At 45.3% G+C, this 27,039-nt stretch overlaps 1 protein-coding gene and 1 long non-coding RNA gene across 4 annotated transcripts in view; one reads left to right on the forward strand and one right to left on the reverse strand.

Moving 5' to 3' along the window:
- The window catches only part of CC2D2A (coiled-coil and C2 domain containing 2A), an 83,394-nt gene that overhangs the window by 19,654 nt on the left and 36,701 nt on the right, over positions 1-27,039 (reverse strand). For both annotated transcript variants that reach the window (XM_090267060.1, XM_090267059.1), the window contains exons 15-26: positions 23,878-24,034; positions 21,332-21,479; positions 18,769-18,907; positions 15,874-16,077; positions 13,993-14,085; positions 13,024-13,115; positions 9,591-9,758; positions 7,132-7,237; positions 6,827-6,936; positions 4,310-4,406; positions 3,780-3,878; positions 1,671-1,847 (exon numbers count right to left, since the gene is read on the reverse strand). In XM_090267060.1, the coding sequence (XP_090123186.1) occupies positions 1,671-1,847; positions 3,780-3,878; positions 4,310-4,406; positions 6,827-6,936; positions 7,132-7,237; positions 9,591-9,758; positions 13,024-13,115; positions 13,993-14,085; positions 15,874-16,077; positions 18,769-18,907; positions 21,332-21,479; positions 23,878-24,034 (1,590 nt within the window). The remainder of the gene's footprint in view (positions 1-1,670; positions 1,848-3,779; positions 3,879-4,309; positions 4,407-6,826; positions 6,937-7,131; positions 7,238-9,590; positions 9,759-13,023; positions 13,116-13,992; positions 14,086-15,873; positions 16,078-18,768; positions 18,908-21,331; positions 21,480-23,877; positions 24,035-27,039) is intronic.
- LOC150020342 (uncharacterized) lies at positions 6,297-21,049 on the forward strand. Of its 2 annotated transcripts, none has more exons than XR_016509124.1 (3): positions 6,297-6,389; positions 7,885-7,997; positions 20,771-21,049. It is a non-coding gene; the product is annotated as an uncharacterized LOC150020342 (long non-coding RNA). The 2 variants fall into 2 exon arrangements; XR_016509125.1 differs by lacking the exon at positions 20,771-21,049 and adding an exon at positions 16,682-17,152.

The following is a 27,039-nucleotide window of genomic DNA, read 5'->3' on the forward strand; positions in this document are numbered from 1 at the left end:
TGCAGATGGGGCGCTGGCTGACTGCTTTCTCTTCTGTTAAGAATACATAGCAACTGCGAGAACTTCTTTTGTCTGGGGGCATTCTTCTGTGTAAACGTGCCTGTTGGCTTGCTCTCGAGTTTACACAGGAACAAAAACACTCTGAATGTTTCTTTTTCTAAAATATTTCAAAACGCATATATTCTAACAAGCTTTCTAGAGAACATATTTGTCACAGCTTTAGTGACAAAGGCTAGCATGTAAGATTAATTGGAATCTCAGTAGGTTTGTTTTTCCAATAAGGCTTTATGTCCCCTGTAACCAAATTGTAATCCAAAAAGAGAGGTATGTGCACATTAAAAAGAAAAACCTCCCTCTGAGTCTAATTACGGTGGATAAAGACTCAGCATAACAATCTATGCAGTATAGCTTAGTCATCAGCAATTTGGGCGTGCACGTGACTGTAAGCTCCAAAGAATTTTTATTTGCTTTTCTAGGCTGTTGTATCCCCAATGTCTACAAAGCACCTGTCACACAGAAGCTGCTCAGTAAAAATCTGTGGAATATATACAATTTAGAGTCAGACAGACGTTTAACTGTTGGCTGTGCCATTTACTGCCTGGGAGAGCCAGGGTGAGCCGGGATGAGTTGGGCTTCATTTCCTCATCCCTGAGTGGGAGACCCCCTTACAAGGCAGCTGGGAGTGTCAGAGGAGAGAATGTATGTCAACAACCAGCCGTAGTGCTCAGGACAGAGGAAGAACTCCGTATGTGTTGGCGGTGGTTGTTATTACGTGGTCCCTCTCTATACCGCGGTTCGCTTATCGTGGCCTCACTGTATCGCGGGAGTTTTAAAAATATTATGTTTAATTATTTATTGTGGATTTTTCGCTAAATCGTGGGATTTTGCGGTACTGTACACTAAATACTAAATAAATGTAAGGTTCCTACTTCGCGGATTTTCACCTATCGCGGGGTGGGGGGGTGTCTAGAACGTAATACCCGCGATAAGTGAGGGATCACTGTACTCGTAATAAGAGGTCACGGTCAATATTTTCTCCCCAGCCCAATGAGGGTGGGGCACAAGCGTGTCACACTAACAGGGCGCCTCCTGACTGAGAAAGGGGCGGGGGCGGAGGACAGTCACTCACAAATAGCGAGGACGCTCTTTTTTCTAGAGCCGTTTAAAAGCGCTTGTGCACAGATCCGTTTCTGCCTGAAGGCACTGAAACGAAGTGAGGTGACGCCTGAAGGTCCCCTGGCCTCACAATCCTCTGAATCGCTGCAATGCGCCCCACGGCCAGGGGTGTGAGGCCCGCCACGCACACGCATGTCTGTGTGCCTGCCAAAGGATGTCCAAGAGAAAGAGGCGTCTGCTCTTCTAGTTGGGCGTATTTCCTCTTCCCACTGAGAAAATTCTCCTGAAAGGGGAGCGTGTTTATATTCGTCCCGCGTTGCCTAAAAGTTGACGTTGCTGATGGACGTAACTACTGGCGCAATGGAAATACAGACCCGCACTGCTGCGCTCTCCCCGCCGTCCTGCTCAAACCGAACAAGAACTCCGTGGACGCCGCCCGAGGAAGGACGCCCCTGCTTACGCTGTGAGGTCCAGGTTTACAGAAGCGTGGCCTGGCAAGCATCTCCCGTGCTTCGGCAGCATCAGACATGATTCCGAAGGGCAGACAGACTTACCTTTTCTCGGACCGGCTCCCCGGGAGCCAGCTGAGGCTCGATGGTGATGAACAGGGTGATGTAGGAGCCCTCGCTCAGGCTTTGGAGAGAGTCAAAGCCCCGCTCCGCCGTCACGCTTCGCTCCTTACTGTAGCCCAGGAGAACCGGGGGGATATCTATTTTAAACGTTCCATCGATCTGTGAAGGAAAGACGGCTTGTCAACATCCTGGTCATTTTCCAAACGAATTCAGTAAAGGCTGCCCGGGCTGCCATCCGAGGTCCGCCCCATCTTCCTCGCCCGGTCTCCCGAGGCGCTCACAGAAAGGGCTCTTTTCTGCCACCTTCTTTTCTCCGGTTGGCAGGCTGTGGACTACTTACGCAAGTTGATACTAGCGCTAGGTAGCCTGAGTCCACGTCCTAAACTAAACTCCGAAAGTGTCTCAATTCACACACTTGTAAAAAGGAGACAGCAATAGTACCTGCTTCGCGGGGTAGCTGTGGGCACTGAATGCATTAATAAATGTAAGACACTAAGAAAAATGCCTGGCGCATGGTTAACTGCTCAGTAGGTGTGGGATAGCAGCTAAGCCTCTTTTCTGGAATGCCCCAGCCTCCCGTCTCCACTTTTCAGAATTTTAATGATTTTTCAAGTTTCAGGTCAATTGTTCTCACCTTCGTGAATTATTTCGTCAGCTCCTCCAGCCTCACATAGTTTCTCTCATCTGTTACACTGACACATTCTGTCATACATTAGAGCTGTACCCTAACCACCATCTTCTCTCGGATAATTGCGCTCAGCAAAGAGAACTTGTATTTCCCTCCCTTCTGTGTCACCCTTCCCTCGTACACAGCGGTGTTGTTTTGTATACACAGCAGATACTCCATGAATGCGGGCTGAACGGATTGCAGGCGACTTACACAGAACTTCAGAAACACAGAACTCGTAAGTCTTGCATAGTCAAAGCAACGCTGTTTATTAAAGACTGGTTAGTGCTACAACACTCTTCAGGGCTGGAATCTGAAGGTATAGAATTGAAATTTTCATTTCAGTTTTCAGTGGCGTTTGTGTCTAGAAAGAGCTTAAATTCTCCGTGTCTATGCCTTCTGGGGAGGCATGGCCATTTCCTGCATAGAGTCGAGGAGATTCATTTATCAAGAAGGCATTTGGAGTGATTTCTTCTGAGTGCCCTTCCATAGGAGAAACTCAGCAGAGGCCCATAACATGGGCAATTCCAGTTGCAAAGTGATGTGCTTAAAACTTTTTTTATTTAAAAATTTATTCAAAGAGGGAAACATGAATTATTTTGGAAGCCTGTCACTGTAGCATTGCCCACAGACTGTCCCTTTCATCCAGGGAGGATGGCCATTCCCAATGGCCTTTGAGATTCCAACCCATCCAAGCCTCTCAGAGTCGAGTTTTGGCCTTGGCCTTGGCCCTGCTGGAGACTCGGTGGCCCAGGCGGTGTGGCTCTATGTGCTCGTTGCATGTGGAACTAACCCGTTCCTTCCTTAGCTGTGTGACATGAGCCCCAGTCTGGTGGTTCCAAGCCTCCTGTTGCCATGGACTGAATACGGGTGTGTTACAGCCATTTCTGAATCTTTAACTGCCCTGGGCTGGAGGCAGTGGGTCACTCAGGAGCTGTTAATCTAATGGATTCCTTTAGGAAAATTGCTGAATTCTGAAGAAGGGTATTGTAGCTGAGCGAGTCTCCACTAATCATCTTTCATGTTCAAAATAACAAGGACGCTAGAAACATTCATGAAATGCATTGGATTAAATGGGCTGCCCGGTGTCCTGTTTTCTTCAAGTTACTTTCAAGCATCTGTCCATTCCACTTTGTCACTTTGACAAGCTTCCACCTTCTCCTTCACTTCTATTCAACTGTTTAAAAAATTCCCAGACTGGAGGTCACACATGAACAACTAACTCTAAGGAAGACAGATGTCTAATAAGTGGTGCAAACATGACCGAAAATCAGTGGTTTTTTATGGTGGCTTTTATGTTTCCAAGGGGGGCTTTGCATGCGGATTTGCTCCATGTTGGCAATACATACCCACAAAGAAAGCTCTTCCGGGAAATGGATAGAGCAGCTCCCTTCTCCCCATAGAGTTCTATGTAAGGTGCTTACCCTTGCTTGGAAATAGATCGTGCTAAATGGAATTTTCACACATCCCAACCAGTGTCTCTCGATACGCGTATGGATTCCACTTCCTCTTTCCCGGTCATCCTAAAGAAGGGGAGGGTAGTAATAATTGTTTAAGAACCCCTGACACTCAGTGAGTGAATTCTGCATTAGGAAAGCAGGAGGATTTGAGCTTAGGTTAGACGGGCCTAGAGACACATTCTGGTTCAGATGCTTGATGGTTTTGTGGCCCAAGGAAAGTCTGACCCTCACGTTTGTCATTAATAGATTAGATATTTAACAAGCTACCTCAAAGCATTATTTTAGAATTAAATAAGAAAATGTGTATGAAAACACTGGGTATAATTTCTGGAACACAGCAGACACACAATTGAAAATAAAAAAGCTACTTCTTTTTCCCTTCTCCCTCTCCCCCTTTATACATGTCAAGTCTCAGACATTTAAAATACAGCAAAGATGGAAAATGGGTTCATGTCTTCTATAGGGGAGAGAGGCTACGAAACCTGTGAACTCACCTCCGAGACGTCGTATTGGACTTCGTCAAAAATGTTAATGAACACGTCATCTTTCACTGACTGCAAACTGGTCGCGCTGTAGTCCCCATGTGGGGCCCTGCAAGTGGGCACACATGACCAAGAGACCATGAGAATGGGAACACTAGAAGTAATGAGCATTCAAATGTCCAAGTCTGAAAAATACTCAAGCAGAAGTATAGATGTAAGATTAAAGCAGTGCTTCAGTTCAGGGATTTATCTTGTACAGGGATGGATGCTATATGAGGGGGGACCCCAAAATCGGAATTATCTTCTGGAGGGCGGTGGGCTCCTTGTAGTACAGGCTTCCCCCATTAGGTGAGTGTTCTAGGAACCCATCTGCATCAGTGTACCAGCTGGTGCTGTTGTGAGAGGCTGCGTTCTGCTTCAGTGAATTTTTGTGAAGATTCTTTGAACACGTTTGCCCATTTCATGATGGGTGATTAATGGATGCACCTGACCTCACGGCACTGAGTGTTCAGCAGTTTTCGACCAAAAACGGCATGAACCTCCCTGCCACACCCAACTCACTCCATCTTGCCCTGAGCGACTTTTTCATTTCCCTGGATGAAAAAAGCCCACGAAGGGAAACATTGTGCCGATGTGGAAGAGGTGAAACAAAAACAGCAGAAGCACTAAAAGGCATCAAAACTGACGAGTTCAAAAACTGCTCTGAGCAGTGGGAAAAGCATTTCGATAGGTGTATTGTATCAAATGGAGAGAACTTTGAAGGTGACTGAAGTTAAACATGTGAAAATAAATACACAATGTTTTATAAATTCCAGTTTTCAGGGATCCCCCTCATAACATCGTGTCTACACCCAAGTGGAAAGGGCACCAGACCTCAGTCTGCTGGTCTGTCCTGGCGAGTCGCACCCCCACTTCCCACCTTCAGCCCCTTGGGGAGCTGTGCGAGGAGCCCACGGGCCAGGGCTGAGCTGGCTCAGAGGGCGGGCTGCACGTGGGGTCTCCAGCAGACCCAGGTGTTGGCATGCAGACTTCCCAAGCAGCTGGGCTCCAGAACATGCTTCTCCGGCCGGCCCTCCCCCGGTCATCACCCTATTGGCTTGTGGCTGGTTGAATGCGCCTGCATCCCATCCACTTTCCCCATGGACAAGTGACGCACTGCAGGAAAGAGCTTCATCTCTCGTGACAACCTGCTCTGTGCCCAGCAAGGCCCAGGGCAGGCGGGCTGCTCCGTGGGAGAGCTAGAGCCCGGGCTCCTGCAGGAGTTTGTCGAGCATGTGCTTTTAAGTTTCCGCATTCTTTTTGCTTGTACCATGTATAGTAGTGGTACCTGCCTCTTCCTTCTGACTCAACTAGTCCTAGTTCTTCCTCTGTCTCTCATTTACTAGTTAACCTTGAAAAAGTCACCTTTTGTCTTAGGGTTTTAGTCAGTTTTTTTTTTTTCTTTAACGGAAGTAGAGCATTGGACTAGATAATTTCTAAGGTTGTAGCAAGCTCTGAGGTAAGGAGTCTTAAATGTCTAAAATCATATCAAAATTTTTTATATATCTATGTGTGTGTCTTATTTTATTTATTGACTTTTTTAAAATTGAATTTATTGAGGCAACATTGGTTAATTAAATCATACAGGTTTCGCCCTGGCTATTGTGGCTCAGTGGATTGAACGTTGGCCTGTGAACCAAAGGGTCGCTGGTTCGATTCCCAGTCAGGGCACATGCCTGGGTTGCACGCCAGGTCCCCAGTTGGGGGTGTGCGAGAGGCAACCACACAGTGATGTTTCTCTCCCTCTCTTTCTCCCTCCCTTCTCCTCTCTAAAAAGAAAGAAATAAAATCTTAAAAAAAAAAAAATGCTAGCACCATCCTGCTGTCTGTGTCTGTTTTCTCCTTTGCTTAATCCCTTCATCCTTTCCACCCAGCTCCCCAACCCACTCTCCTCTGACAGCTGTCAGTCCGTTCTCTGTGTCTGCGAGTCTGTTTCTCTTTCGTTTGTTAGTTTCTGCTGTTCCCCAGATGCCACGTATCAGTGAAATCACAAATGCCTGGCTTATTTCCCTCAGCATAATCCTCTCCAGGTCCATCCATGCTGTCACAAAGGGTAAGCTTTCCTTCTTATTTAAATGCCTCTGTATTTCTGGTAAAAGGGAACAACATAATTTATGAGCATGAGGGAGTTTCAAATTTACTTAAAGCGTCCGGAGTTGGGGAGACAGGGAAGAAAGGAGAAGCAGTGCAGGGGCTGTGGGGGAAGGGAACGGGAAGCTTGGGCTCTCAGTAGCCAGAGGCTGGGGAGGGGTACAGGGTCCCGATGACAGTGAACCTGAGCTTCACAAGTTGGACACATGTCACTTCATTCTTGGTTGGCCTCAGTGCAGCGCGAGAGGAAAAACACGGGACTTGGTGTCTGGACTCCTGGTCCTTGCTTCAGCGCACAGCTGCACAAGCTTTCACCGGGGCCATTGCCCCCTGAGCCTCTGTTCCCTTCACATTTCTTCAAAATATCCTGTAGTGCTTTAAAGAGGAACATGCACTCACCTAAACGGAAGCTCCAGTTCCTCATTCCAGCTGGGGTTTGGTCCTTCCGCTGTCGTTGTGTGACAAACCGTGCGCTGGAAAGAAACTTCCACAAAAGGGCGTACCAAAACCTTAAAATCAAAAGCAAAGTCTGAGAGTCTAGGACAGTGAGTTGAATTATTTTGCTCTTAGCAGAGGGAGAATATGTTTATTAAATAGTATGCTTCCAAAAATGAAGCAGAAAACAGACCAGGAAGTTTCTAGGCGATTCTTAAAAGCATAAGGGGTGAGACTCTAAGCAGAGACGCAGCATCTGGGTGTCTCACCTGGCCGAGGGGGTAGTCAGCGCTATGGGTTGGGCTGTGTGTGGTCGGGGAAGGAGCACACTTTTCACTCAAAGCCCTTGAAGATCTTGACGGCTGCTGGAATTTGCTAGGAGGGAAAACGCATGAAAACATAAATGACAGGGAAAGTCTAATTCTATATTGAGCAGATGTTTTTTTCAGAGATGTACGGTTCTGGTGGCTGTGGTGACATTCTTTCTAAACTCGCTGACACTTCAGAAGGCTTTTAGCATGCTCTGGTGGTCCCCAGACGGCTAAGAACAGGGGAAAGGGTCCTCTTCTCTCTCCTCTCTCAGAGGGTGTCTGAGTGAGAACATGCCTTTTTTCCCAGAAATGAGCCTCAATCCCTCTCAAGGAGCGGAATCCTGAACTTCCTGACCAGCCTTCTTTGTTTCTATTTCATTTCTCTCCTCCTGTATTTTCTCTGAACCTGCATTTTCCAGGAACCTTGAGCTACAAATCCCAGGTAAACATCTCTCTGGGCCTCCCAAGTTTGCTGGTTGTGGCAGGGAGGTCAGAGATGCTTAGCTTGAGTAAGAATCCATGGGTCTTGTCCTCTTTCTAAGAGCTGCTCTTCTTAAAGGAAGAAATGAAGGTCATCTCCAGAGAGCCTCTCCTAGGCATCTCCCCCTCTTTCTAGCAACTCACTTGGATATTTTTTCTGAACTTTGTGGTTTTATAAATATTCTACACTTATTATTGGACAAAGTGTAAGACCGTCTTGCCTTTTCACAGGTAAGCATTTCAAATAAACAATGAGACAAGTGGAATATTTTAATAGAACAGCTACCAGAGAAAACCTTCTTCTCTTTGGAACACCATCAATTACATTATTATACAAATATTTGGTAAGTACCTACTACACTTTGGGCCCTATGTTAGACATTGGGTCTGCAAAGACAAGTAAGATACTCTTCAGCTCCGCCTAGAATAGATGGCAGCCATGTAAACAGATCATCACAAAATAGTGGGATACATGTTAGAGTAGAGGGATGAGCATGGGCCATAGGAGTACAGAGAGAGAGAGTTGAAAAAGTCTTGTTGGTTGGATGCAAGGGTAGGGGATAAGATTTGGACAGGCTTAGTTCAAGGGTTGATGTATGAGCTGCCTTGATGAACCTACACTAAAATGTGTAACATAGGATCCACTATGCTTCCTTGTAATTAGTTGAATTAAATTGTTTAACACTTAAAAATATCAATAGAGACCAAAAATAAGGCAAACACACACACACACACACACACACACACACACACATATATATATATGTATATGTATATTAAAAACAAACAAAGAGCTTTTAACTCTATAAGTGAGCTTTGATGCAAGAGCTTGAATTGACACTTATAAGCAATAAAATTGGGAACAGCTGGTGATGATCAGGTGTTCTGTACTGGGTCAAAGAATTCGTTAAAAAAATAAGGAAAAATAATGGGTGGGAGGAGGGGATAGTAAATTTACAGAAAAGAACTTGGAGAGGAAAGAAGATGCCACAGCTAGAATGGCACTCATCCAGGGCTGCGTGACCTTGGACAAGCCACTTACACTCCCTTTACTTCCGTTTCCCCTTTTGTGAAATGGAGTTGGTGATGGCAGGGAGAAGCTGATGAAATGATAAATATGAAAGTGCCTAGCGTAGTGCCTAGAATATGGTGAACGCACAATAAATGATAGCTTCTCTTGTTATACTGGCAAGGACACTAGCGGAAGGAAGTTCTCATTCTTCGTTCTTCCATCTCTGTTCTCTAAGGGGATAAGTAACTGAGGCTCCCTCACCTGTGGCTGAGGATCCACACTGCCCACCGTGTAGTGAAACGTGGTCAGTGTAACATTTCTCTGAGCAGATAGGAAGGAAGTCACATTTTTATGCTTGTAGCATGTGTGTCTCAGAATCTAGGGCAGACACCTCTTGGGTTTCTGCTGAGCTCACCCCCATTCTCTGAGAACTGCTTCCCATCTTCTGGGCTGATCTTGGAGACCCTGTCGCTCTGGCTGTGGGTGACTGGACCATGGATCAACACCTGACCCACGTTAAGACCCTCAGATTCTCCCTTGAGAAGCTGATGCTTGGTGGGTGGTACCCTGGCTGGATGAACCACTTCCATCACATAGAAGAAGGAAGCAAATCCACAGAGGGAAGCATGCAAGACAGAGGATGGGGCCTCAGAAGAACTACCTTAATCTTTACAGTCCATCATGTAGCTCCGCTATACCTCCTGTCCTGAGTTCCATGAGAGAGTCCCAGTAATCCCTTCTGTGGCCCAAGCTGACTGAGTTGGTTCTATGACTCGCAACCAGTGGGACCTTGGCTTCGGCAAGAACACCCCGCCCCCACAGAATAGCACTATGTTAAAAACTGGAGTGGACATGCTATAAAGAAGTGAAGGACGTGGCCGAGATCCTGCGCAGCCCGTCCCAGGGCTGTCCGGAGGGCTCTCACCTTGCCGTTGGCTTCCTCACTGGAATGTCATAAGCTCGGATAATGTTCACCAGCAGCTTTATGTCTCCGTCGGACAGGTTTTGGGCTGTCACCTTCTTCCGACCTTTTCTTCTTGGCCTCAGCGGTCGCTTTTGTTCTGCCAGCTTGAACAGGCTTAGGCCCAAAATACTAACGATTACAGAACAGGATTAGGACTCCGAGGAAAAGAAAGATCTGGAAAGTCACGAGATAACTTCTCAAGCTCTGCCCCAAGGTGCCTTACAGGCCCCTTAAAAATCTCTGTCTTTTTAAAGAGGGTGGAAATCGACAAGAAATTCTCCTAAGATGGGAGCAATCCTCCTGTATGACTTATTAGCATTTATTTTAGCTGCTGCTGAGCAGAGAAAGAAAAGGGTGTTCTGGCCCCTCCCAGCATTTCCCACCTTGCTTTCTGCCTTGCTTACCCCGAAGCCCTTCCAACGGGCCCTGTCTCTTCTACTTGCTGCCTTTGCCCACCCCTGCACCTGCAGTGCCTCCCACTACCTCCCTCCTCATCTGCCCATTCGGTTGCAGGTTTACCTGCCCTCTGGGCAGGACCTCCCCTGCCCGAGGCCCAGGCTCATCAGCTAGAAGAGGGACCCTCTCGCGAGCCCCCTAGCCCTTTTTCTCCTGCCCCATTCTCCTGCAGTTGATGTTCACTGCCTTTCTAGGCACTGCCTGGGATACCTCGCTCTCTGGCATTCGACAAGACTGGGTGTGAATCCTGGCTCTGCCCTTTGACCTTGAGCAAATGACTTCACTGTTTTAAGCCTCTGTTTTGTCATCTGTAAAATGGGGCTCATAGCTACCCCTTGGGTTGTTAAGAGGATTAAGTGAGGAGGTGCATCCAAGCATCCTGGCACTGGGCTAATACTTAGTAGAAATGAAATGGCACACATTGGGGTGATGACGATGATGACTATGTTAGTGATTATGCTAGAGGAAGAGAAGGAGGTGAAATCAGGAAGTGAGGGCGAGGAGAAGCAGGAGGATTTCATGTCTTCCTATCTCTCCCCGAGATCATGTCCAATAAACACTTCCTGGAAGATGATCGCAACACGGTCAGTGACTCATGGGAGAAAATGAGAGAGGACCTTGGAGCAAATAATTAAATTCTGGCCCAGAGACTAAACAGAAACACAGATGTGACTTTGTACCTGGAAGCTGACATGACTGGCCAGGCCAAACAGCACAGAACAAAGCCAGCTGAGCAGAGCTGGCCTCAGGCTCCCTTGGAGACCTCTGTCCAAGAGGCACCTGCCAACCTGCCGGCTGGGGAGGTGGCGGCTCCCCGGGGCTTCTGGGAGCTGCTGTTCCCATTCCTTCCCAGGGTCTGCCGTCCCACAGAGCACAGAAGAGCGAGCATTCATCAGCACTTCCGTGGATCAAGCAGAGTGCTGGGTGCCTTACATATAATATTTCTAATTCTCGCAGGTATAGTGTTTACCCCATTTTTTCAGATGAAGAAACTGGAGGCCCTGAGCGGTGATGTGATTTGCTGAAGGGTCCTAAATAGGGGAGGAGGAACTGAGGTTTGACTCAGGTCACTCTAACTTCTTCTTTTTTGTTATTTACATATATTTATTTATCAACTCACTTAAAACAAGAGTAAGTCCATTGCATGTTAACGTAACGTAAAACTAGGAAGGCTAATTCTCCTCTCCAAAACAAAATGTGTGAAGAGCGACACTATTTTACATTTTTGCAAATCTCTTTTTGTGTGTGTGATTATCTACACTGTATTATTTTAAATTAATTTTTATTGAGACATAACTGAATATGACATTGTATAAATTTAAGGTGGTCAATATGCTTGTTTGACGTATTCCTATAGTATGATCACCACCGTGACATTAGCTGACACTTCCGGCATGTCAAATGATTATCATTTTTTTTTTTTTTTTTGTGGTGACAAATTTAACATCTAGTCTCTTAGTACCTTTAAAGTTTATAATACAGTATTGATGACCATAATTGCCATGCTTGCATTTGATCTCTAGGGTTTCTTTACCTACTAGTTACAAATCTGTACCCTTAAATTACCCCTCCCCAGTCCCCTTACCTGACAGCCTCTGGTAACTACCATTCCACTTCCTGTTCTTGTGAGCTTGGCTTTTTAGATTCCACGTGGTATTCCTCTTTCCCCATCTTATTTCACTTAGCATGATGCCCTCTGTGTCCAACCACGTTGTCACAAATTACAGCCCATCGTCTCCAGCACTCTACCAGGGCACCTACCCAACCCAGACTTGGGACCCGAGAGAGATACCTTTGCCAGGGGGTCCTAACCTGACCCATCCCCATCTTTGGTAACGCCGCCTCCCTCCCCCAGAGGAGGCTGCTCCTGGGACCATTAAATACAGAAACATATTAGTTTAAAGCCAAGAACAAATCGAAATTAAAAGAAGAAAGAACATACCCCGAGCCTTCAGAACTTAATGCAGAAAGTAAAGCATAAAAAAAAAGAAAAAGAAAGAAAAAAAAAAAGGGAAAACAGCATGAAAAATCACCATCTATTCTAAGTGTAATTTTCATGACTGCATAAAACATTCAATGACTAGACTCTGGGCCTGGAGCAGGGAGAAGGGGTGTGTGTGAATTTACATGGGCACAGCCTCTCTTCCGTACGTGGATGGAGACAAAGTCAAGGTCAGGGGCTGCTGAAGACAGCACAATGTTTTGTCTCCTTCCAACTAGATGGCGGAGAGGAAGTACACACATAAGAAATAACCTTTTTAGGGTAGACCAGGAGATTCAATTGCAGAAAGATCATGAGATTAACAGACTGCACGAGACCACCAATGGGGAACTTTATCCTCCACCCTCCTGCATTCACCCCGAGCTGAGACAATTGGAAGATTGTTCTAAGCAATAGGAAGACAATCAAACAGATACGGTCAATTTCCAACGTCTATGTCAATGCCCGTTTCCCCCGGCGGCCCCTGCGCCTCACCAAACACAGCAGCTCTGTCCTCCCAGCTGCGGGTCTGGGACCAGGCCTCCCCTGCCACCCAGACCTTCGTGGGCTGGTAGTTCTCAGCCACCCCCAGTGCCTGCAATGGGAGAGGAAGGGCAAGTCCCAAGTCCAGCACTGGGAGAGGAGGAGAGCAGGAGGGAGATGCAGAGGGAAATGCTGTCAAACTTTGATCGCAATGAGGAAATGGCAAAGGCTGGCAAAGCTGACAGGGCAGAAGGGAGGGGTGAGAGGTGGCTGGTGTGTGATGACATCACGTAAGCTGTTCTAACAGAGACCCTGCTCCTGACGTAGTCACGAGGCCTTCATCAAGTCTTACTGCTTCCCAGCAGTACTCGTGGCCCAAGTGCGCACCATGCGGTGACAGATACCTTGTATTTACATGAAGGTTTTAATCTAAGGCAATAAAAATAATTTTTAGAAGTAGCAGGTTTGTTTTACCTGATATTAGGAATTTCTTCTTCGACAACCAAATCCGTAAGAAGAAAATGGTGTTTTGCAATTAGGAAACGGTTTAACACTGATTCTCTAACCTGGGGAAAGAAAGACGTTTTAGGTAACATGTTCCTGTTTCATGAGCTCCGTCGTTCACTCCCTAAACTTCTCCGGGTCTTCGCCCCGATGCAGCCCCCACCGGCTACCTGCCTGCGTCTCTGCAGCACTGACCTCTTCCTACTGTCAATCATCGAGCTTTGCTCACTAGGGAAAGCTCCCGAGGCAGAGGCGTTTCTGCTCTGCTCACTGCTTCATGCTCAGGGCCCGGGAGAGCTCTCGACCCCCAGAGTAAACGCTCGCTGAAGGAGAGAACGAATGAGAGACAGGACCAGTCTCGAAGCGCATGCTATTCACAAGTGCTTCTTACGTTCTTCCCAGTTCAGACTGGTTTATCTCGTAATTCTCCTCTACACAGAGGACCTCTTAAATGTCCTAAATTGGTTTCTTATACATGTGCCACAGGGCAAATCAACTGGATGGGAAAAATTTACCATAGCCACTGTGGCATTTCTTATAAGTTAAATGTACTAAAGGAAGGAAGGAAGGGAAGGAGGGAGGGGGAGAGGGAAGACAGAAAGGCATTTTAACTTGCTAGTGAATAGGGCAGTCGGCATGTCATTTACCAACTTCTGTTTTATTACAAAGAGAGCATGATGCAGACGCTCAAACACCGAGTCTCTGTAACCATACCCCACTTACGAGAACCGCTGACAGTAAACTGAGATACATCCTAATGTTTTCATTGGTTCAAAGGACAAAGAGAACTGCTCGTTTGATATCTGTAATTTTGAGAAGATATGCCTTCAGGGGTTAACTGTCACATGGTTCTTTAAAAGAACAGACTTCCCCCCTCTCCTCCCTCAGGATGTGAGCCGTTCTCCCCTGTAAGGACTCATTGAAAACGAGTTTCCTTACCTGCTGGAGGTACTTGGCTACTACGGCCCTATGCCTGTCCACGTGGTCCTTGGTCTCAATTACATGTCGGTCTCGCAACCGTTTCTCATAGTCCTAAAAGTTAAAAGGGAATAATTTTATGATTTTAAAGTCTTAATACAGTCTCACGCCCTTCTTGAGATTAGGGGATTTATCACATGTGGTTTAAGTTCATAAATTATGGTTCTAAGTGTTTCTTCCAACTTTCTGTGAATGTTTGGTTCAGAATTCGTCTTTGATTTGGTATCCAGGATTCGGAGTCAGTTGGTGGACGCCTCATAAGTGGAAGAGAAATCTGTAATTATACTTTGCAGTGTTCGTGAGGGAAGAAATAGAGGCCACATGTATAACAGTTCCTGTAGTTCAAGACGCTAAGCTCACCCAGCAGCTTAGCCAAAGCCTGTGCTTAATTTTTTGCCTTTTCCTACTTTAAGTAAAGAACTTACAAAACAGAAGATGACATCTGGGTGCAGTTGGCTTGGTCACCAACTTGGAGGAAGGTCGTGGGTGCTTTGGCTTTGTCTGCTTAGGCCACAGCATTTTCCTCTCCTTTTCCATCAATAAAATTCCCTGTGGGTCCCAGGGAGCTGCCACCTTCTCCTGGCCACAGTGAATGCTCAGGGTGGTCTCTACCGCACACTGAGTGACTCAAGATTTTTAAACTTGGGACAAAAGGACACACCTCTCTGCCCTGGCAGGGTAGCTCAGTTGGTTAGAGGGTCATTCTGATATGCCGAGTTTGCAGGTTTGATCCCTGGTCAGAGCACATACAAGAACCAACCAATGATAGATACATCAGTAAGTGGAACAACAGATTGATGGCTCTGTTTCTCTGTCTCCTTTCTTTTCTCTCTCCCCTTCCCTCCCTTCCTTTCTCCCTCCCTCCCTCCTGCCCTCCTTATAACATCTATTTAAAAAAAGAAAAGAAAAAGGACACACTTCTCCCTTCTGGCTTTCTGGCTGAAACTACAGGATGTGAACTTGGATGATGGAGACCAAATGGCCAAGTAGAGAAAATCTGTCTGTAATGGGGGAAAAGGAAGCCACCATAGCAAGGGGAGTCCAGACAGGATGGGAAGGTCATTCAGGCCCTGCATCCAGGTGTCACTGAGGCGCAGGTGGACTTCCTGACATTCACACATCTTTAGCTATTCAATAGACTCCCCTTGGTGCCTGAGCTAGTTCAAACTGGGTTTTTATCACAATCACAAGTCCGAACAATACAAACAAGAACCAAGTAACCCAAACTATTCTCCAAGAACAGCTTCTGCATGAAAAGTCATACTGGTACTAATTTCTAATGGCTCTTCATTTACCTCATCAAATACAAACTCACCTGTCTGGATTCATTGGCCTGCCCCACCGACCCAGGCCTGTTAACCTGTAAGCCCTCAAAGGTCCCACCCCCACAGCCCTCCGACGGCTGCTGGCCCACGCAGACTCTGCATCCTGCTGCCCTTGCCCAGGGTACCAGCCTGTTCCCCACTTTCTTTCTGCCCCTCCCACCCCAAGGCTACTCAAATCCTACCCATCAGTTTTCTCACAGCGCTCACCACTAACTTTGTGCTTAGCTTATTGGATTAAAATGGTGTTGAACTCTTGACCAAGGCAGGATAATTTGCCATATTAACACCTGAGATATTTCTCAACCATACAATTCTAATTTTTCTTAGTTTATGTCGTTCACTATATTGAGATACGAGGCAATTTAAACATTGAATTCAAGAAAAATAATGAAAAGCTCACTTAAAGTGCTGTAAAAGAGAAACTAGTATTGCTACTGAGAATATATCATCAACAACAAACTTCACGCAGAAAAGCTGACCAAGTAGCACCGTGGCATTTATTACAGCCATTTCTCACCTGGAACACCTTTTCCATAATTTCTCGGTCATATGCTGGAATTTGCTTATAATTTCGGAATTCTGGCACCTCTTGGCTTCTAAGATGCAAAAGCTTGAATCGTTTGGATCTATTTAATTCCTCATCTGACACAAAATTAAATTCCTGCTGCAGTTGTTCCAGTCGAAAGAAATCAGGGACGTAAGATTCACCACTGGCGGCAACCTGCACAAAACAGAAAATACAAACCTCTGGACAACGGGCGGATTCCATCTAGAGAAACCCGGCCCCGAGCTTTCGGGAACGGAAGCGTAACTGCTTTAGATTGAGAGCCTTGAAACGGCCTGCATTTCACTGAAAGACAAAGTATATTAAAATGGAATAGTAACAAGGAACATGCTAATATATTCATTCAGTAGCTATAAAAAGTACCACAAATCATTTTTCCAAAGAAATAAAAATTACAAGGTTCCTTTCGGTTTGCGTGCTCCCCTACTGGGTGTTATGAAAATACACAGGCTGAAAAATGAGAGATTTATATTAGTGCACTATTAGACGCCTACTGCAAATAAGATTACTCATCAGCACAGTGTATATAAAATCTAATATATGTGTTTTAAATATATATTTTTAAATTAAACTTATTGGGTGACATTCCATAAGTTTCAGGGGTACAATTCCACAATACATCATCTGCATATTGCTTTGTGTGCTCACTACCCAAAGGCTGGTCCTCCTCCCTCACCCTATATTTGACCCCCTTTACCCTCGTCATGTCTTAAATTTATTTTACAACATAACATGTTCCTATTCTTATGCACATATGAAGATAAACACACCAGGGTCGGCTGATCACCGTCACCTCGCTCCATGGCCACGCCCTCCTGTTTCTGAACAGCACTTCACGGCCTTGGTCATTGAGAAGAGGGAGCCAGAGACAGGTCTGGTGGCCCCCCTCCCATGCGTCTGCACAGTGGCACAGGAAGGATGGTTTCAGCACTATGAAGGCTGAGCAGGTGTAGGTTTCACTCTGCCCAGGTGTCAGCCAGCTCCTCTGCTGGGTGCTTCTCCAGCTGTGACCCCCTCCGGGGAAGGAGGAAAGCCAGGCAGCAGAGCTGTGCTGCCGTTTTGTGAAGCAAAGGCAATCCTGCCGTGAAGGGCCTGGCCCCGTCAGAAAGGCATCCTCGCGTGCTGGCCTTCCGCGGGAAGACAGACCGTTATAAAGGTGGCACGTATACTGTATTACTTCTGATTTAAAGACTGGAATCAAGTCATGACTTGAAAACTTTACATGGAATAGACTACCCTTTAGGGAGGTAAAAAGATCTGTTCCTTTTAATGTTTGTTGTATCCACACTGAAAGTATCATGTTGCAGGAGAGTTTATAAAAACAAAAGCCAGAAGCTTGTTTCAGGACTTGTCTTAGAAATATTGGGGGAGAAATAAAAATTTTCATCCTAGTTATAGTCATTCTGCTGATGAACTTATACTGATAAACACGATCATAGGATGTGTTGCCAGAGTCACTTTCTGTATCATATACTTGTTTATGATGTTTTTGTGGGAATTATGATCTTGGGAGTAAAAACATTTGTATTTGATACCAAAAAAATCATTTACTGACTAATGACCCATTTTATTTATAAATTCATTGAAGAATTTTAAATGTTATGATAGATACAAGCAACTTATCTCATAAATACTTAAATGAAACCTAAATAATAATCAAAGTAATCATTAAATAAGAATACAAACGAAACCACCATTTCTTAAAATGCCCCATCAAGCCTTCAGGATGTGATGAAAAGGACACATACTCTGAAGTCGGATGAACTTGGATCTGAGTCCTTATTCACTGTGTAACCTTGTGGAAGTCTCAACTCTATTTCCTCTCTCTAGAAGGGGACATTAAACCTTTCTTTAGGGTTTTACAGAAGTTTGAGGTAAGAATTACAATGACAACAGCTAATATTTTTTGCACGCCAATTACGTGCCCAGCGAAGTATTGATACACAGCTGCTCATTTGTTGTGATAGTGTTAGTGTAGGAAGCTAGTTAGTTAAGGAAGGGAGCAAAGGGAATCAAACATTAAGCCGAATAAATTAGGGAGCTCAACCAGACAATAAACCTGATTCACTAGGAAGCCACAGCATTCACAGGCTCCCCAGGGGCAGCTGCATCCTCTGAGGAGACCTAATCCCCAAAGTGGGCGGAAAGAATCAGTCACTGGTCATTAGCTGGGATTACTAAGGGAGGGATAAGAACAGCCAAGGAGTTTCCTCTACTGAGGCATGCGCAGTAGAAGCCAAGACAGCGACATAAAGGGCAGAGTCTAGTCTGGGAAAAGACTGGGTTTGCATAAGGGCATGGATAGAAACATGGAAGGTCCAGGAAAGGGATTGGTTAGGGTAGATAATAAGACAGGAAGTAGGTTCGATAGTTGGAAAGAAAGCCTGCTCACTCCTGAACACCAAGAAAATACAGGGAGGGTTTTTAAGAATCTCAGAGCCGATGCTGCTGGAGCCTGCCCACCCCCTACATCCTTGGGTGGTGTGTGTGGTGTGCGTGCGTGCGTGTGTAACTATTTCTCTTCATCCCAATAAATGTTTCCACGACACTAAAACTTCTCCCACATATGTGCCCTTTGAAATTCCTTTCTTGCAACTCCACAAAAACGCATTTCCCCCGGCGGCAGCAGCAGCACTGTGAGGGCATCTCAGGGCTCAGGCGCGGGAGTGCCCACCTGGATCGCACAGGCAGGAAGGGGCGGGGCTGGAACTTACACCTGTCGTGCACTCAGCAGTCATGCTGTCAGCACTACGACAGACACAGAACGAGAGAAACGGCCGAGGCGTTCCTGTCGTCAGCACCCCCGTCAACAAAGCGCGTGTGTGCTCGGTTCCCCCGCCGCATTACCGAGATCAGCTGCATCAGAGGGGCGTTGTTGGGGTCGTTCGGATCGAGCTTGGATTCTGCTGCCCACTGGGCCAACTTTTTCATGTCCGTCAGTCCTGAGGTGCCAATAGATGAGATGGCATCTGCTCTTTTCAGAGCGCTGAAAAGAAGTTCATTCCATGAGATGGACGTTACCACAGAGCGGTTTGCACCAGGGCCACAAAACCCCAGGGACATCTTGTTTAATGAAACGATTATTCTCCATGACAGGAAATCGGATAATAAGGATGGAGTTCTGCTATTTTCCTTTACCTGAAGATTGCTATTAAATATGTTATAAGGACAGTAAGTAAGTATGAGTGATAGGAGAAAATATTTGCATACTACACATCTGATAAGGGGTAAATATCTAAAATATATAAGCAACTCATACAACTCAACAGTAAAAACAAAAAAGAACAAAAAACAAAAACCCGAATAATTAAAAAATGGACAAAGGAACTAAACAGACATTTTTTCTAAAGAAGATATTCAAGCAGATGACAGGCACATGAAAAAGTGCTCAACATCACTCATTATCAGGGAAATGCAAATCAAACCCACAGTGAGACATCACCTCACAACCGTTAGGATGCTTATTATCAAAAAAAGAAGAGATAATGTGCGCTGGCAGGAATGCAGGGAAAAAAGAACCCTCGTGCACTCCTGGCGGGAGTGCAGACTGGTGCAGCCACTGCAGGGAACAGCACGGAGATTCTTCAAGAAACTAGAAGTAGAATTTCCATGTGATCCAGCCATCCCACTTCTGGGTAATATATATGAAGGAAAGGAAATTACTATCCCAAAGAGGTATCTGCACCCCCGTTGGCAATGCAGCATTATCTACAATAGCCAACGATCTAAGTGTCCCCTGGCAGATGACTGGATAAAGGAAATGTGGCAGACACATACAAAGGAACACTGCTCCTCCGTAAACGGGAAATCCTGCCATCTGTGAGCGTGGATGAAACCTGAGGGCATTACGCTAACTGCAATAAGGCAGGCAGACAGAGACAGAGAGGTACTGTGGAGTATTAAAAAAAAAAATTATAGGAGCAGAGAACAAACTAGTAGTTGCCAGAGGCAGGAAGTAGGGCAAATGGCCAAAGGTAGTCAAGAATTACACATTTCCAGTTTTAAGTAAGTCCTGGGGATAGAATAAACAGCATGGTGACAATAATGAACAATACCCTATCGTATATTTGAAAGTTGCTAAGAGAGTAAATCTTACAAATTCTCAGCACAAGGAAAAATACTTGTAACTGTGTGTGGTGGTAGGCTGTTAACTAGTTACTGTGGTAATCATTTGACAGTATATACATGTATCAAATCGTTGTGTTATACATTTTAAACTCATACAGTGTTATAGTTCCATTATATCTCAGTGAGACTGGAAGAAGAACAGAAGGGGGAGGGGTGGAAACGTGACTGTTCTTTCGACTGCCCAGTGTATGGTCCCCGAGTCGCAGGGTCCAGGCCAGTGAAAAGGAGCCTCCGAAGCTGGTGCAGGTGCCCCGAAGGCTCACATTCCAGCACCTGGGGAACCACTTGTAGCTGACCCCCCCACATGCAACTAACATAAGCACCGACCGTGGACACACGGCATTCTGGGGAGGCCAGGGGTCGTCAGCACAGCTGAGCCGTGGCGTCACTGATAACAGTGCGGCATTTCTCGCTAACTCTCTTGAGTGGGAGCTTTAATCCCCAAGAATTTCCCTGGAGTGAAACCCAATGAAATAAATGCAAAATGCTTGTGCTAAAGGCACAAGCAAGCCTCCACTAGAAATGGCTGTCAGCCTCCTCACTGAGAAAGTGAAGAGCTTCATGTCCTGGTTGTTTCTATCACATGAATGCTGGTTGGTGTTGGGGTGCAGGGGGCATACAGGGGGAAAAACAAGCCTGTTCTATTTTTCTGTGTGTTGAAAATGACTGTAACTTGGAAAGTGTCTTAGTGATAATCAGACTATGTCCTCTTATTTTATAGATGAGGCAGCTGAGGCCTAGGATGGTAAAATAATCAATTCAAGACAAATCTATTGAAGAATGACAGGCAAGACTGGAACCCATGACCTATGGCTCCCACCGTCCAGGCTGCCTGGACAGGCATCACCCACAAAGAAGGGGCCTGCCTAAGGGTCTCTGCCTTCCATCGTGAGGAGAAAGCTAAGAATCTAGCAATCAAAGAAGGGAATGAGCACAGGGACATTCATATAACCAGAAGGTTCCACCCCAATCATCATTAGCCATGAGCCTTTACAGCCACGTGCTGCTTACTCCCCCATCTGTAAGACAGGGGGAATACTTCACAGAGTTCTTGTCAAGATTAAATGAGAGCGCTTTTAGCTGTTCCTGACACAGGCAAACCCCAAATATTCGTTAGGCCATTAATATTTTAATTTTTACCTTAAGAACAACAAACCCCCCTGAAAGTATCGGCACAGGACAGTCAAAAGAAAGAACGGGATTTGCAAACTTTTTCTCCCCATTGGATATTAGTGACGCTACGGCTGACACTGTGCATTGGTTTCTTCCAGCCACGCATTACCTCCTGAATCCAACGCTGTGCTGTGACAATGGAGGGATTAAAGGTATCCCGTTTTCTCCAACGGCCCATGCCACACTGTTGGACACTTTCCCCGAGGTCATCAGAATCAGCTGATTGCTCCCATCGGCTTCAAATGAGAAGGGCACACCTGGGGAAACACCACGTCCAACAGGAAGCTGTTTAGACAGAGGGAGTGAGCCCGGTGCCGGTGGGAAAGCCGACAGTAGACAATGGAACATGTGGATGGGGGTGGCGGGGGTGGGGGTCACATAATGCAGCCTCTGCAGGTGGTGATGCTCAGAATCACCACCTGGCTCTGTCTCTTGACAACAGAGTGTGGCCATTATGATGGATGACGCCCACGGAGTGGGACCCATCTGTGTGCATATGCTGGGTCTGACACTGCACAGCTGTGTGACCACAGACACATCACTCAGCTGCTCTGAGCCTTAGTTCCTTAATGTGTAATATAAGGATAATAACAGTATCTCATTCAAAGGATTAGTGTGGAGACATTCATTTATTCATTCACTCAGTAGATCCTTATGTGAGCTCCTATCGCATGCCAGGCACTACGCTAGGCACTGATGATAGCAGTAAAGAAACCAAACTGATAAGAATCCTTGATATCATGGAGTTTATATATTTGAGTAGGAAAGATGGGCAATAAATAAGATTCGTAAGTTCAATGCAATGCATAGAATGTTACAGAGTGATAGGTACAAAAGAGAAACATCAATTAGGGAAAGTATACAGAAAGTATGTGTTTTGGAGTGTGGGAAGAGGTTGAACTTTCAGATGGGGTGGCTAGGGGAGACTCCAGAAAGGGGACTTTATTTTTTTTTAAGATTTTATTTATTTACTTTTAGAGAGAGGGGAATGGAGGGAGAAAGAGAGGGAGAGAAACGTCGATGTGAGACAGAAACATCCATCGGTCGCCTCTTGTACGTGCCCCGACAGGACTGACCCTGCAAGCCAGTCATATGCCCTGACTGGAGATCCAATTGGTGACCCTTTCCTTTGAGGGACAATGTCCAACCCACTGAGCCACACTGGTCAGGGTGGGACTTTCAAATAAAGACTCGAAGAATGTGGGCCAAGGAGACATGTTGAAATCTTGGGACAGAGCGTTGCTTGGCAGAAGCAACAGTGTAAGAGCCCTGAGGGGGGTGTGCTCCTGGAGGGAAGAACAGTTGGTTCAGTGAGGTCCTGCCGGCCAAGCACTCAGTGCCTGGCAAACAGTGACCACTCAGTAAATGTTTGCTATTGCTAAGCTGTGTGGCCTCAATGATGTGACCCTCACTGAATGAAAATGAATGATAAAAACTCTCCCGGTAGTATGTTTAATTAGCCAAAGGAAGGAGAGACTGCCAAGCACTAAATATAGCAACATCACACTCTGGATGTCCAGTTGATATTAGTAACAAAAAACCATTCCCCTATTACACTGTAACAGCATCTCTGTGTTTCTCAAAGATTTTTCCTAAATGTTAAACATCCCATCTTGACCTTCAAAATTACCCTACAGGGCTCTAAAGGAGGTAGTATGATATTAGATGTATTTTATGAATGAGGAAGATGATGTTCAAAGCGGCTGCATGACAATTAGGGTCACACAGCTTGTCAGTGTCAGAGCTGGAACGGAAGCCTAGGTCTTCAGACTTCTAGACTAGTGACTAAATTTGGGCCTCAAAGAATTCTTGCAGATCTCCAGATGAGACCTAACAATAAAAAATCACCAGACACCTTAGGAAACAGCCACCATGAACCAAAGGCAACAGCATCAGACCAAAAAGCAGGTAAGTGTTAGAATGATCACATACAGAATGTTTCAATTTAAAAAAAAAAAAGGGTTTAATATGTTTTATGAATTAAAAAAATGACGGAGTCTAAGAAAAGGTCAAAAAATGATCACAACTGACTGGACTGATTGGAAAAGAACTAAATAGAAATCTAGAGGTGAAAAAATACAATAATTGAAATAAGAAACACAAGTTGCATTGATTAGGCCCAGCCAAAGAGTAAATTCATGACTTGGAAGAGGGATGTAAAGAAATTACACAGAATGTAGCAGTGAAAGAAAAAGATATCAAGTACAAGAAACATAGTGGAAAGAGTGAGATGACCCATCATTTCTCTAACCAAAATTGTAGAAGAAGATAAGAGAGAATATTAATCAATAATCTCCTTATTATAATTATTTAAGTTATTTCGAACTTTTCAGCCTTAAAATAATACCATGATGTACACTTTTTTAATGTACAAAACTTTGTCCTCATTTTGGGTTATTTTTGGAGGAAAGATTCCTAGAAGTAGGATTAAAGTATCAAAGGCATTCTAGTGGTCCTTAATTCCCCCTGCTTTGTACTTGCATAATTATATGAATTTACTGACCACCAGTAAAAATAACTTTGCAAAAAAACTGGGTATCATTATTGTTTCTATCTGAATCTCTGAGAGCAATCTGAGCATTATCTGGTTGACTGAAAGCTATGTTCCAGTCTGACAGTGAGACTGAGCCATCGAGGATAATTGTCTGCCCATACCACTTCCGACCCCCTCATGGTCCAGGGTCACATGCTGGTTACTGCTAAACTCCGCCTCTTCGATGGGAGCCCTGCCACTGACGACGGTACTTTCAGGAATAGGCAGGAACACTTCTGCGAGCAAGGTGGTCCCACTGTGCCCAACTGTTTCGTACACCTGAAATCAAGGAAGAGAAACAGCCACACAAAAACAGCAATAGAACACCTACCAGGTGGGAAGATACAGTGGCCCCTCTCTATACCGCAGTTCACTTATTGCGGCCTCACTGTATTGAGGGATTAAAAAAAATATTGTATTTAATTATTTATCATGGATTTTTTGCTATATCGCAGAATTTTGCGGTACTGTACAGTAAATACTAAAATAAATGTAAGGTTCCTATTTCGCGGATTCTCACCTATCACGGAGGGGGGTCTAGAACGTAATACCTGCGATAAGTGAGGGATCACTGTATTAACAAATGTTATATCCTATAAGGGGTTGATAGCCAACATATAGAAGAAACGCATACAACTTAACACCATAGAAACAAACAATCAAACGACCTGAACAGGCATTCCCAGGTCCTCTTGCCATGTCCCCACTGTAGTCGAATGGCCGTGCCAGGGACCACATCTCACATCTGATTCGTCTTCCTGTTTCTCACAGTGTTTTGCACAGTGCGTTTGCTCAGTAAAAAACACTTTGGGGGCTGAATGTACGAACTACAGGTGGTTGCAACACAGGGAGGTGGGTAAGAGAACAGGCTCTGGGGTCTGCGCCCAGGCTCGGCCATGGTTTGCCTGTGTGACCTCAGCTCGTTCCTTAACTTCTCCACATGGCAGTGTAATGGGGACAATAATGCAGCTACATGGGATGTCGTGAAGATTCAATGAGTTCATATATGAAACCTAGTGCCTAGCATAGTGTAATCGTCCAGCAACTATTATCTTATAGTAAATATTATTAAATACCAACACCGCACAGTGCAGAGTGGTGCCTAAGCTCATTTCCAGGACTTTCGCCACAGTAATCAGTTCTCAGAGTGCAGAGATATGTCAAATTATGGTCTTTGCTCTTTACCATTATATCTAATCACCATGGTGAAATGATCCTGAGATTTAGAGTCAAACAGGACAGGGTTTGAATTCCGCCCTGCCATTGACTTTCTTCATGTTAAGTTACTCAATATCTCAAAAGCTCGGTTTTCTCATCTTTAAATTTGGGAGAATAAAAATACCAGTGCTTTTCTGCAGGGTACCATGAGATAGCATACACAAAGAACGTGGTTCTGAAGTAGACGTTTGGTAAATGTTATTTCCTGAAGGTTTCCCCCATTCTCACGGGGCCCTGTGCACTCCAAGCCCTCCCTTCTCCCATTTGGATGACAGCACCTGTCCCCACCTTGCCCTGGGCGATCCATTCCCCTACAGCAGCCATGGCCCCACACCTGCTCTTGGCCACCTGGGTCCTCTGCTCTGCACACTCTGGGGGTTCCTGGCATGTACTCCCCTTGGCTCTGACAAACAGCTCTCCACAACCTGACTCATCCAATTATGTGCATAGATAAGGTGTGTGTGAAACAATAAAACATGTATCCTGGCTTTGTGTCCATAAAGGGCCAAGAGCAACCACAAAAGGCAGCTGGCCAGAGTGAACAAGAACGCGTCTCCTCTCCAATAGTGTAATACCGCCCTCGAGCCAGAGAAATCAGGGGAGGCCCTGGGAAGGGAAACTCAAGTAGGAGCCAACTCAATTAAAAAGAAACTTTCCCTATCTCAGGCCGTATGCCGGGAATATGAAAGCTCAATGGGACTGATTCGTAAGCAAAAATGATAACGTGCAAAGCTGTGAAAGCCTCCCAGCTGGATTCTGCCATGTGGGGGAGCCAGGGAGATCAATAAGGGGTGACCATGTTGTCGATGTGACCGGTAAACAAAGAGATGGAGGTAATCACAGCGTTTTCATTTCTAAATCAAACTTCATTTTTGTAGAAGGCCAAGCATTTATTTTGGAAAGTCCTCAAAGCTGAGATTTCAAGGCCTTTCTGGAAGGTCTCGATCCAACTTCCCTGCCCCCTGAGGTCCAACCTCTCCCTCCCCTCGGGGCCAACTTTGACTCTCTTCCTTATTACTCTCAAGTCAATGTGTCAAGTCTCGTCAAGTGCTTTCCGGGCTGCAATATTGCTCTGCTTAATCCTTTCTTCCCATTTCCACCGCCAGGTCCAACCCCTGCCCTCACTCCTGGCTTTTCGTGCTGGACTGGTCTTTGGTTTGAAGGGCTGCTTTGACATCCTTATCTTCAGCCTGGCTGGGAAGCAACGAGCCTCATGGTGCAAAACACACAAGAAATCAAACATCGCGTTCCCCGCTGTTCTCTTGCAGGGTCCTGTATGCCTGCACACGGCTGAGTGGTATATTTTTGTGCTTCTCTCTCTCTTATCTCCTGGCTGTGTGTAAAGGTCCCGGAGAGAGGGCTGTGTGGCCTCCTTTTCCACACGAGGATTCCAGTTCTCCCCCACCCGCCTGGCTCGGTGATGGACACTCGGTTGGCTCTTAACAAGCAAAGAGCAAACATTCATGCCTTGCCTGTTGGCTCGCCAGCTGATGCATTATTGTTTTGAGAATCTCAGAACTTTTTCTGAAACAATTAGGTTCTAAAGTTAGGAATATATTGGCATAAGCAGATGCATTTAAGGCAATTTTTCTTACCTTCTTAAAGTTGCCAATAATTCTTGAAGCTTCCCTAATTCAAAACGTTGCAATTATATGTAAAATTTTCAAATGGCATAGGGCTGTTCTTAGAGACCTGACATAAAATATCCCCTAAATTAATTTCATCTGCAACTGTGATTCAGTCATAAGAAATTCTCCCATTATGCCATGGGATTTGATCAGTTACTACGTATTTATAGATAGCTTAAGAACTTAACCAAGACTCCTTTCATATGTAATTTTTAAAAGAAGTTTACATAATTCAGCTCTTTGGGTAGGACTAAGCTAATTGCCTCCAAGTACATTCTTGGTATTATAAAATAAAGTTTTGCTTATTTAAAAAATTCATTTCATACTATTTTAGTGAATTATTCTTTCACACTACTTAAAAAAATTATCTTGATTGTAACATCCACAGCAAGCTAATATTCAAGACAGTACATGGGAGATTGTATAGGAGGATTCTCC

The sequence above is a fragment of the Furipterus horrens genome, unplaced genomic scaffold, assembly GCF_987537825.1.
Source record: "Furipterus horrens unplaced genomic scaffold, mFurHor1.1.pri manual_scaffold_2, whole genome shotgun sequence".
Taxonomy (NCBI): Eukaryota; Metazoa; Chordata; class Mammalia; order Chiroptera; family Furipteridae; genus Furipterus; species Furipterus horrens.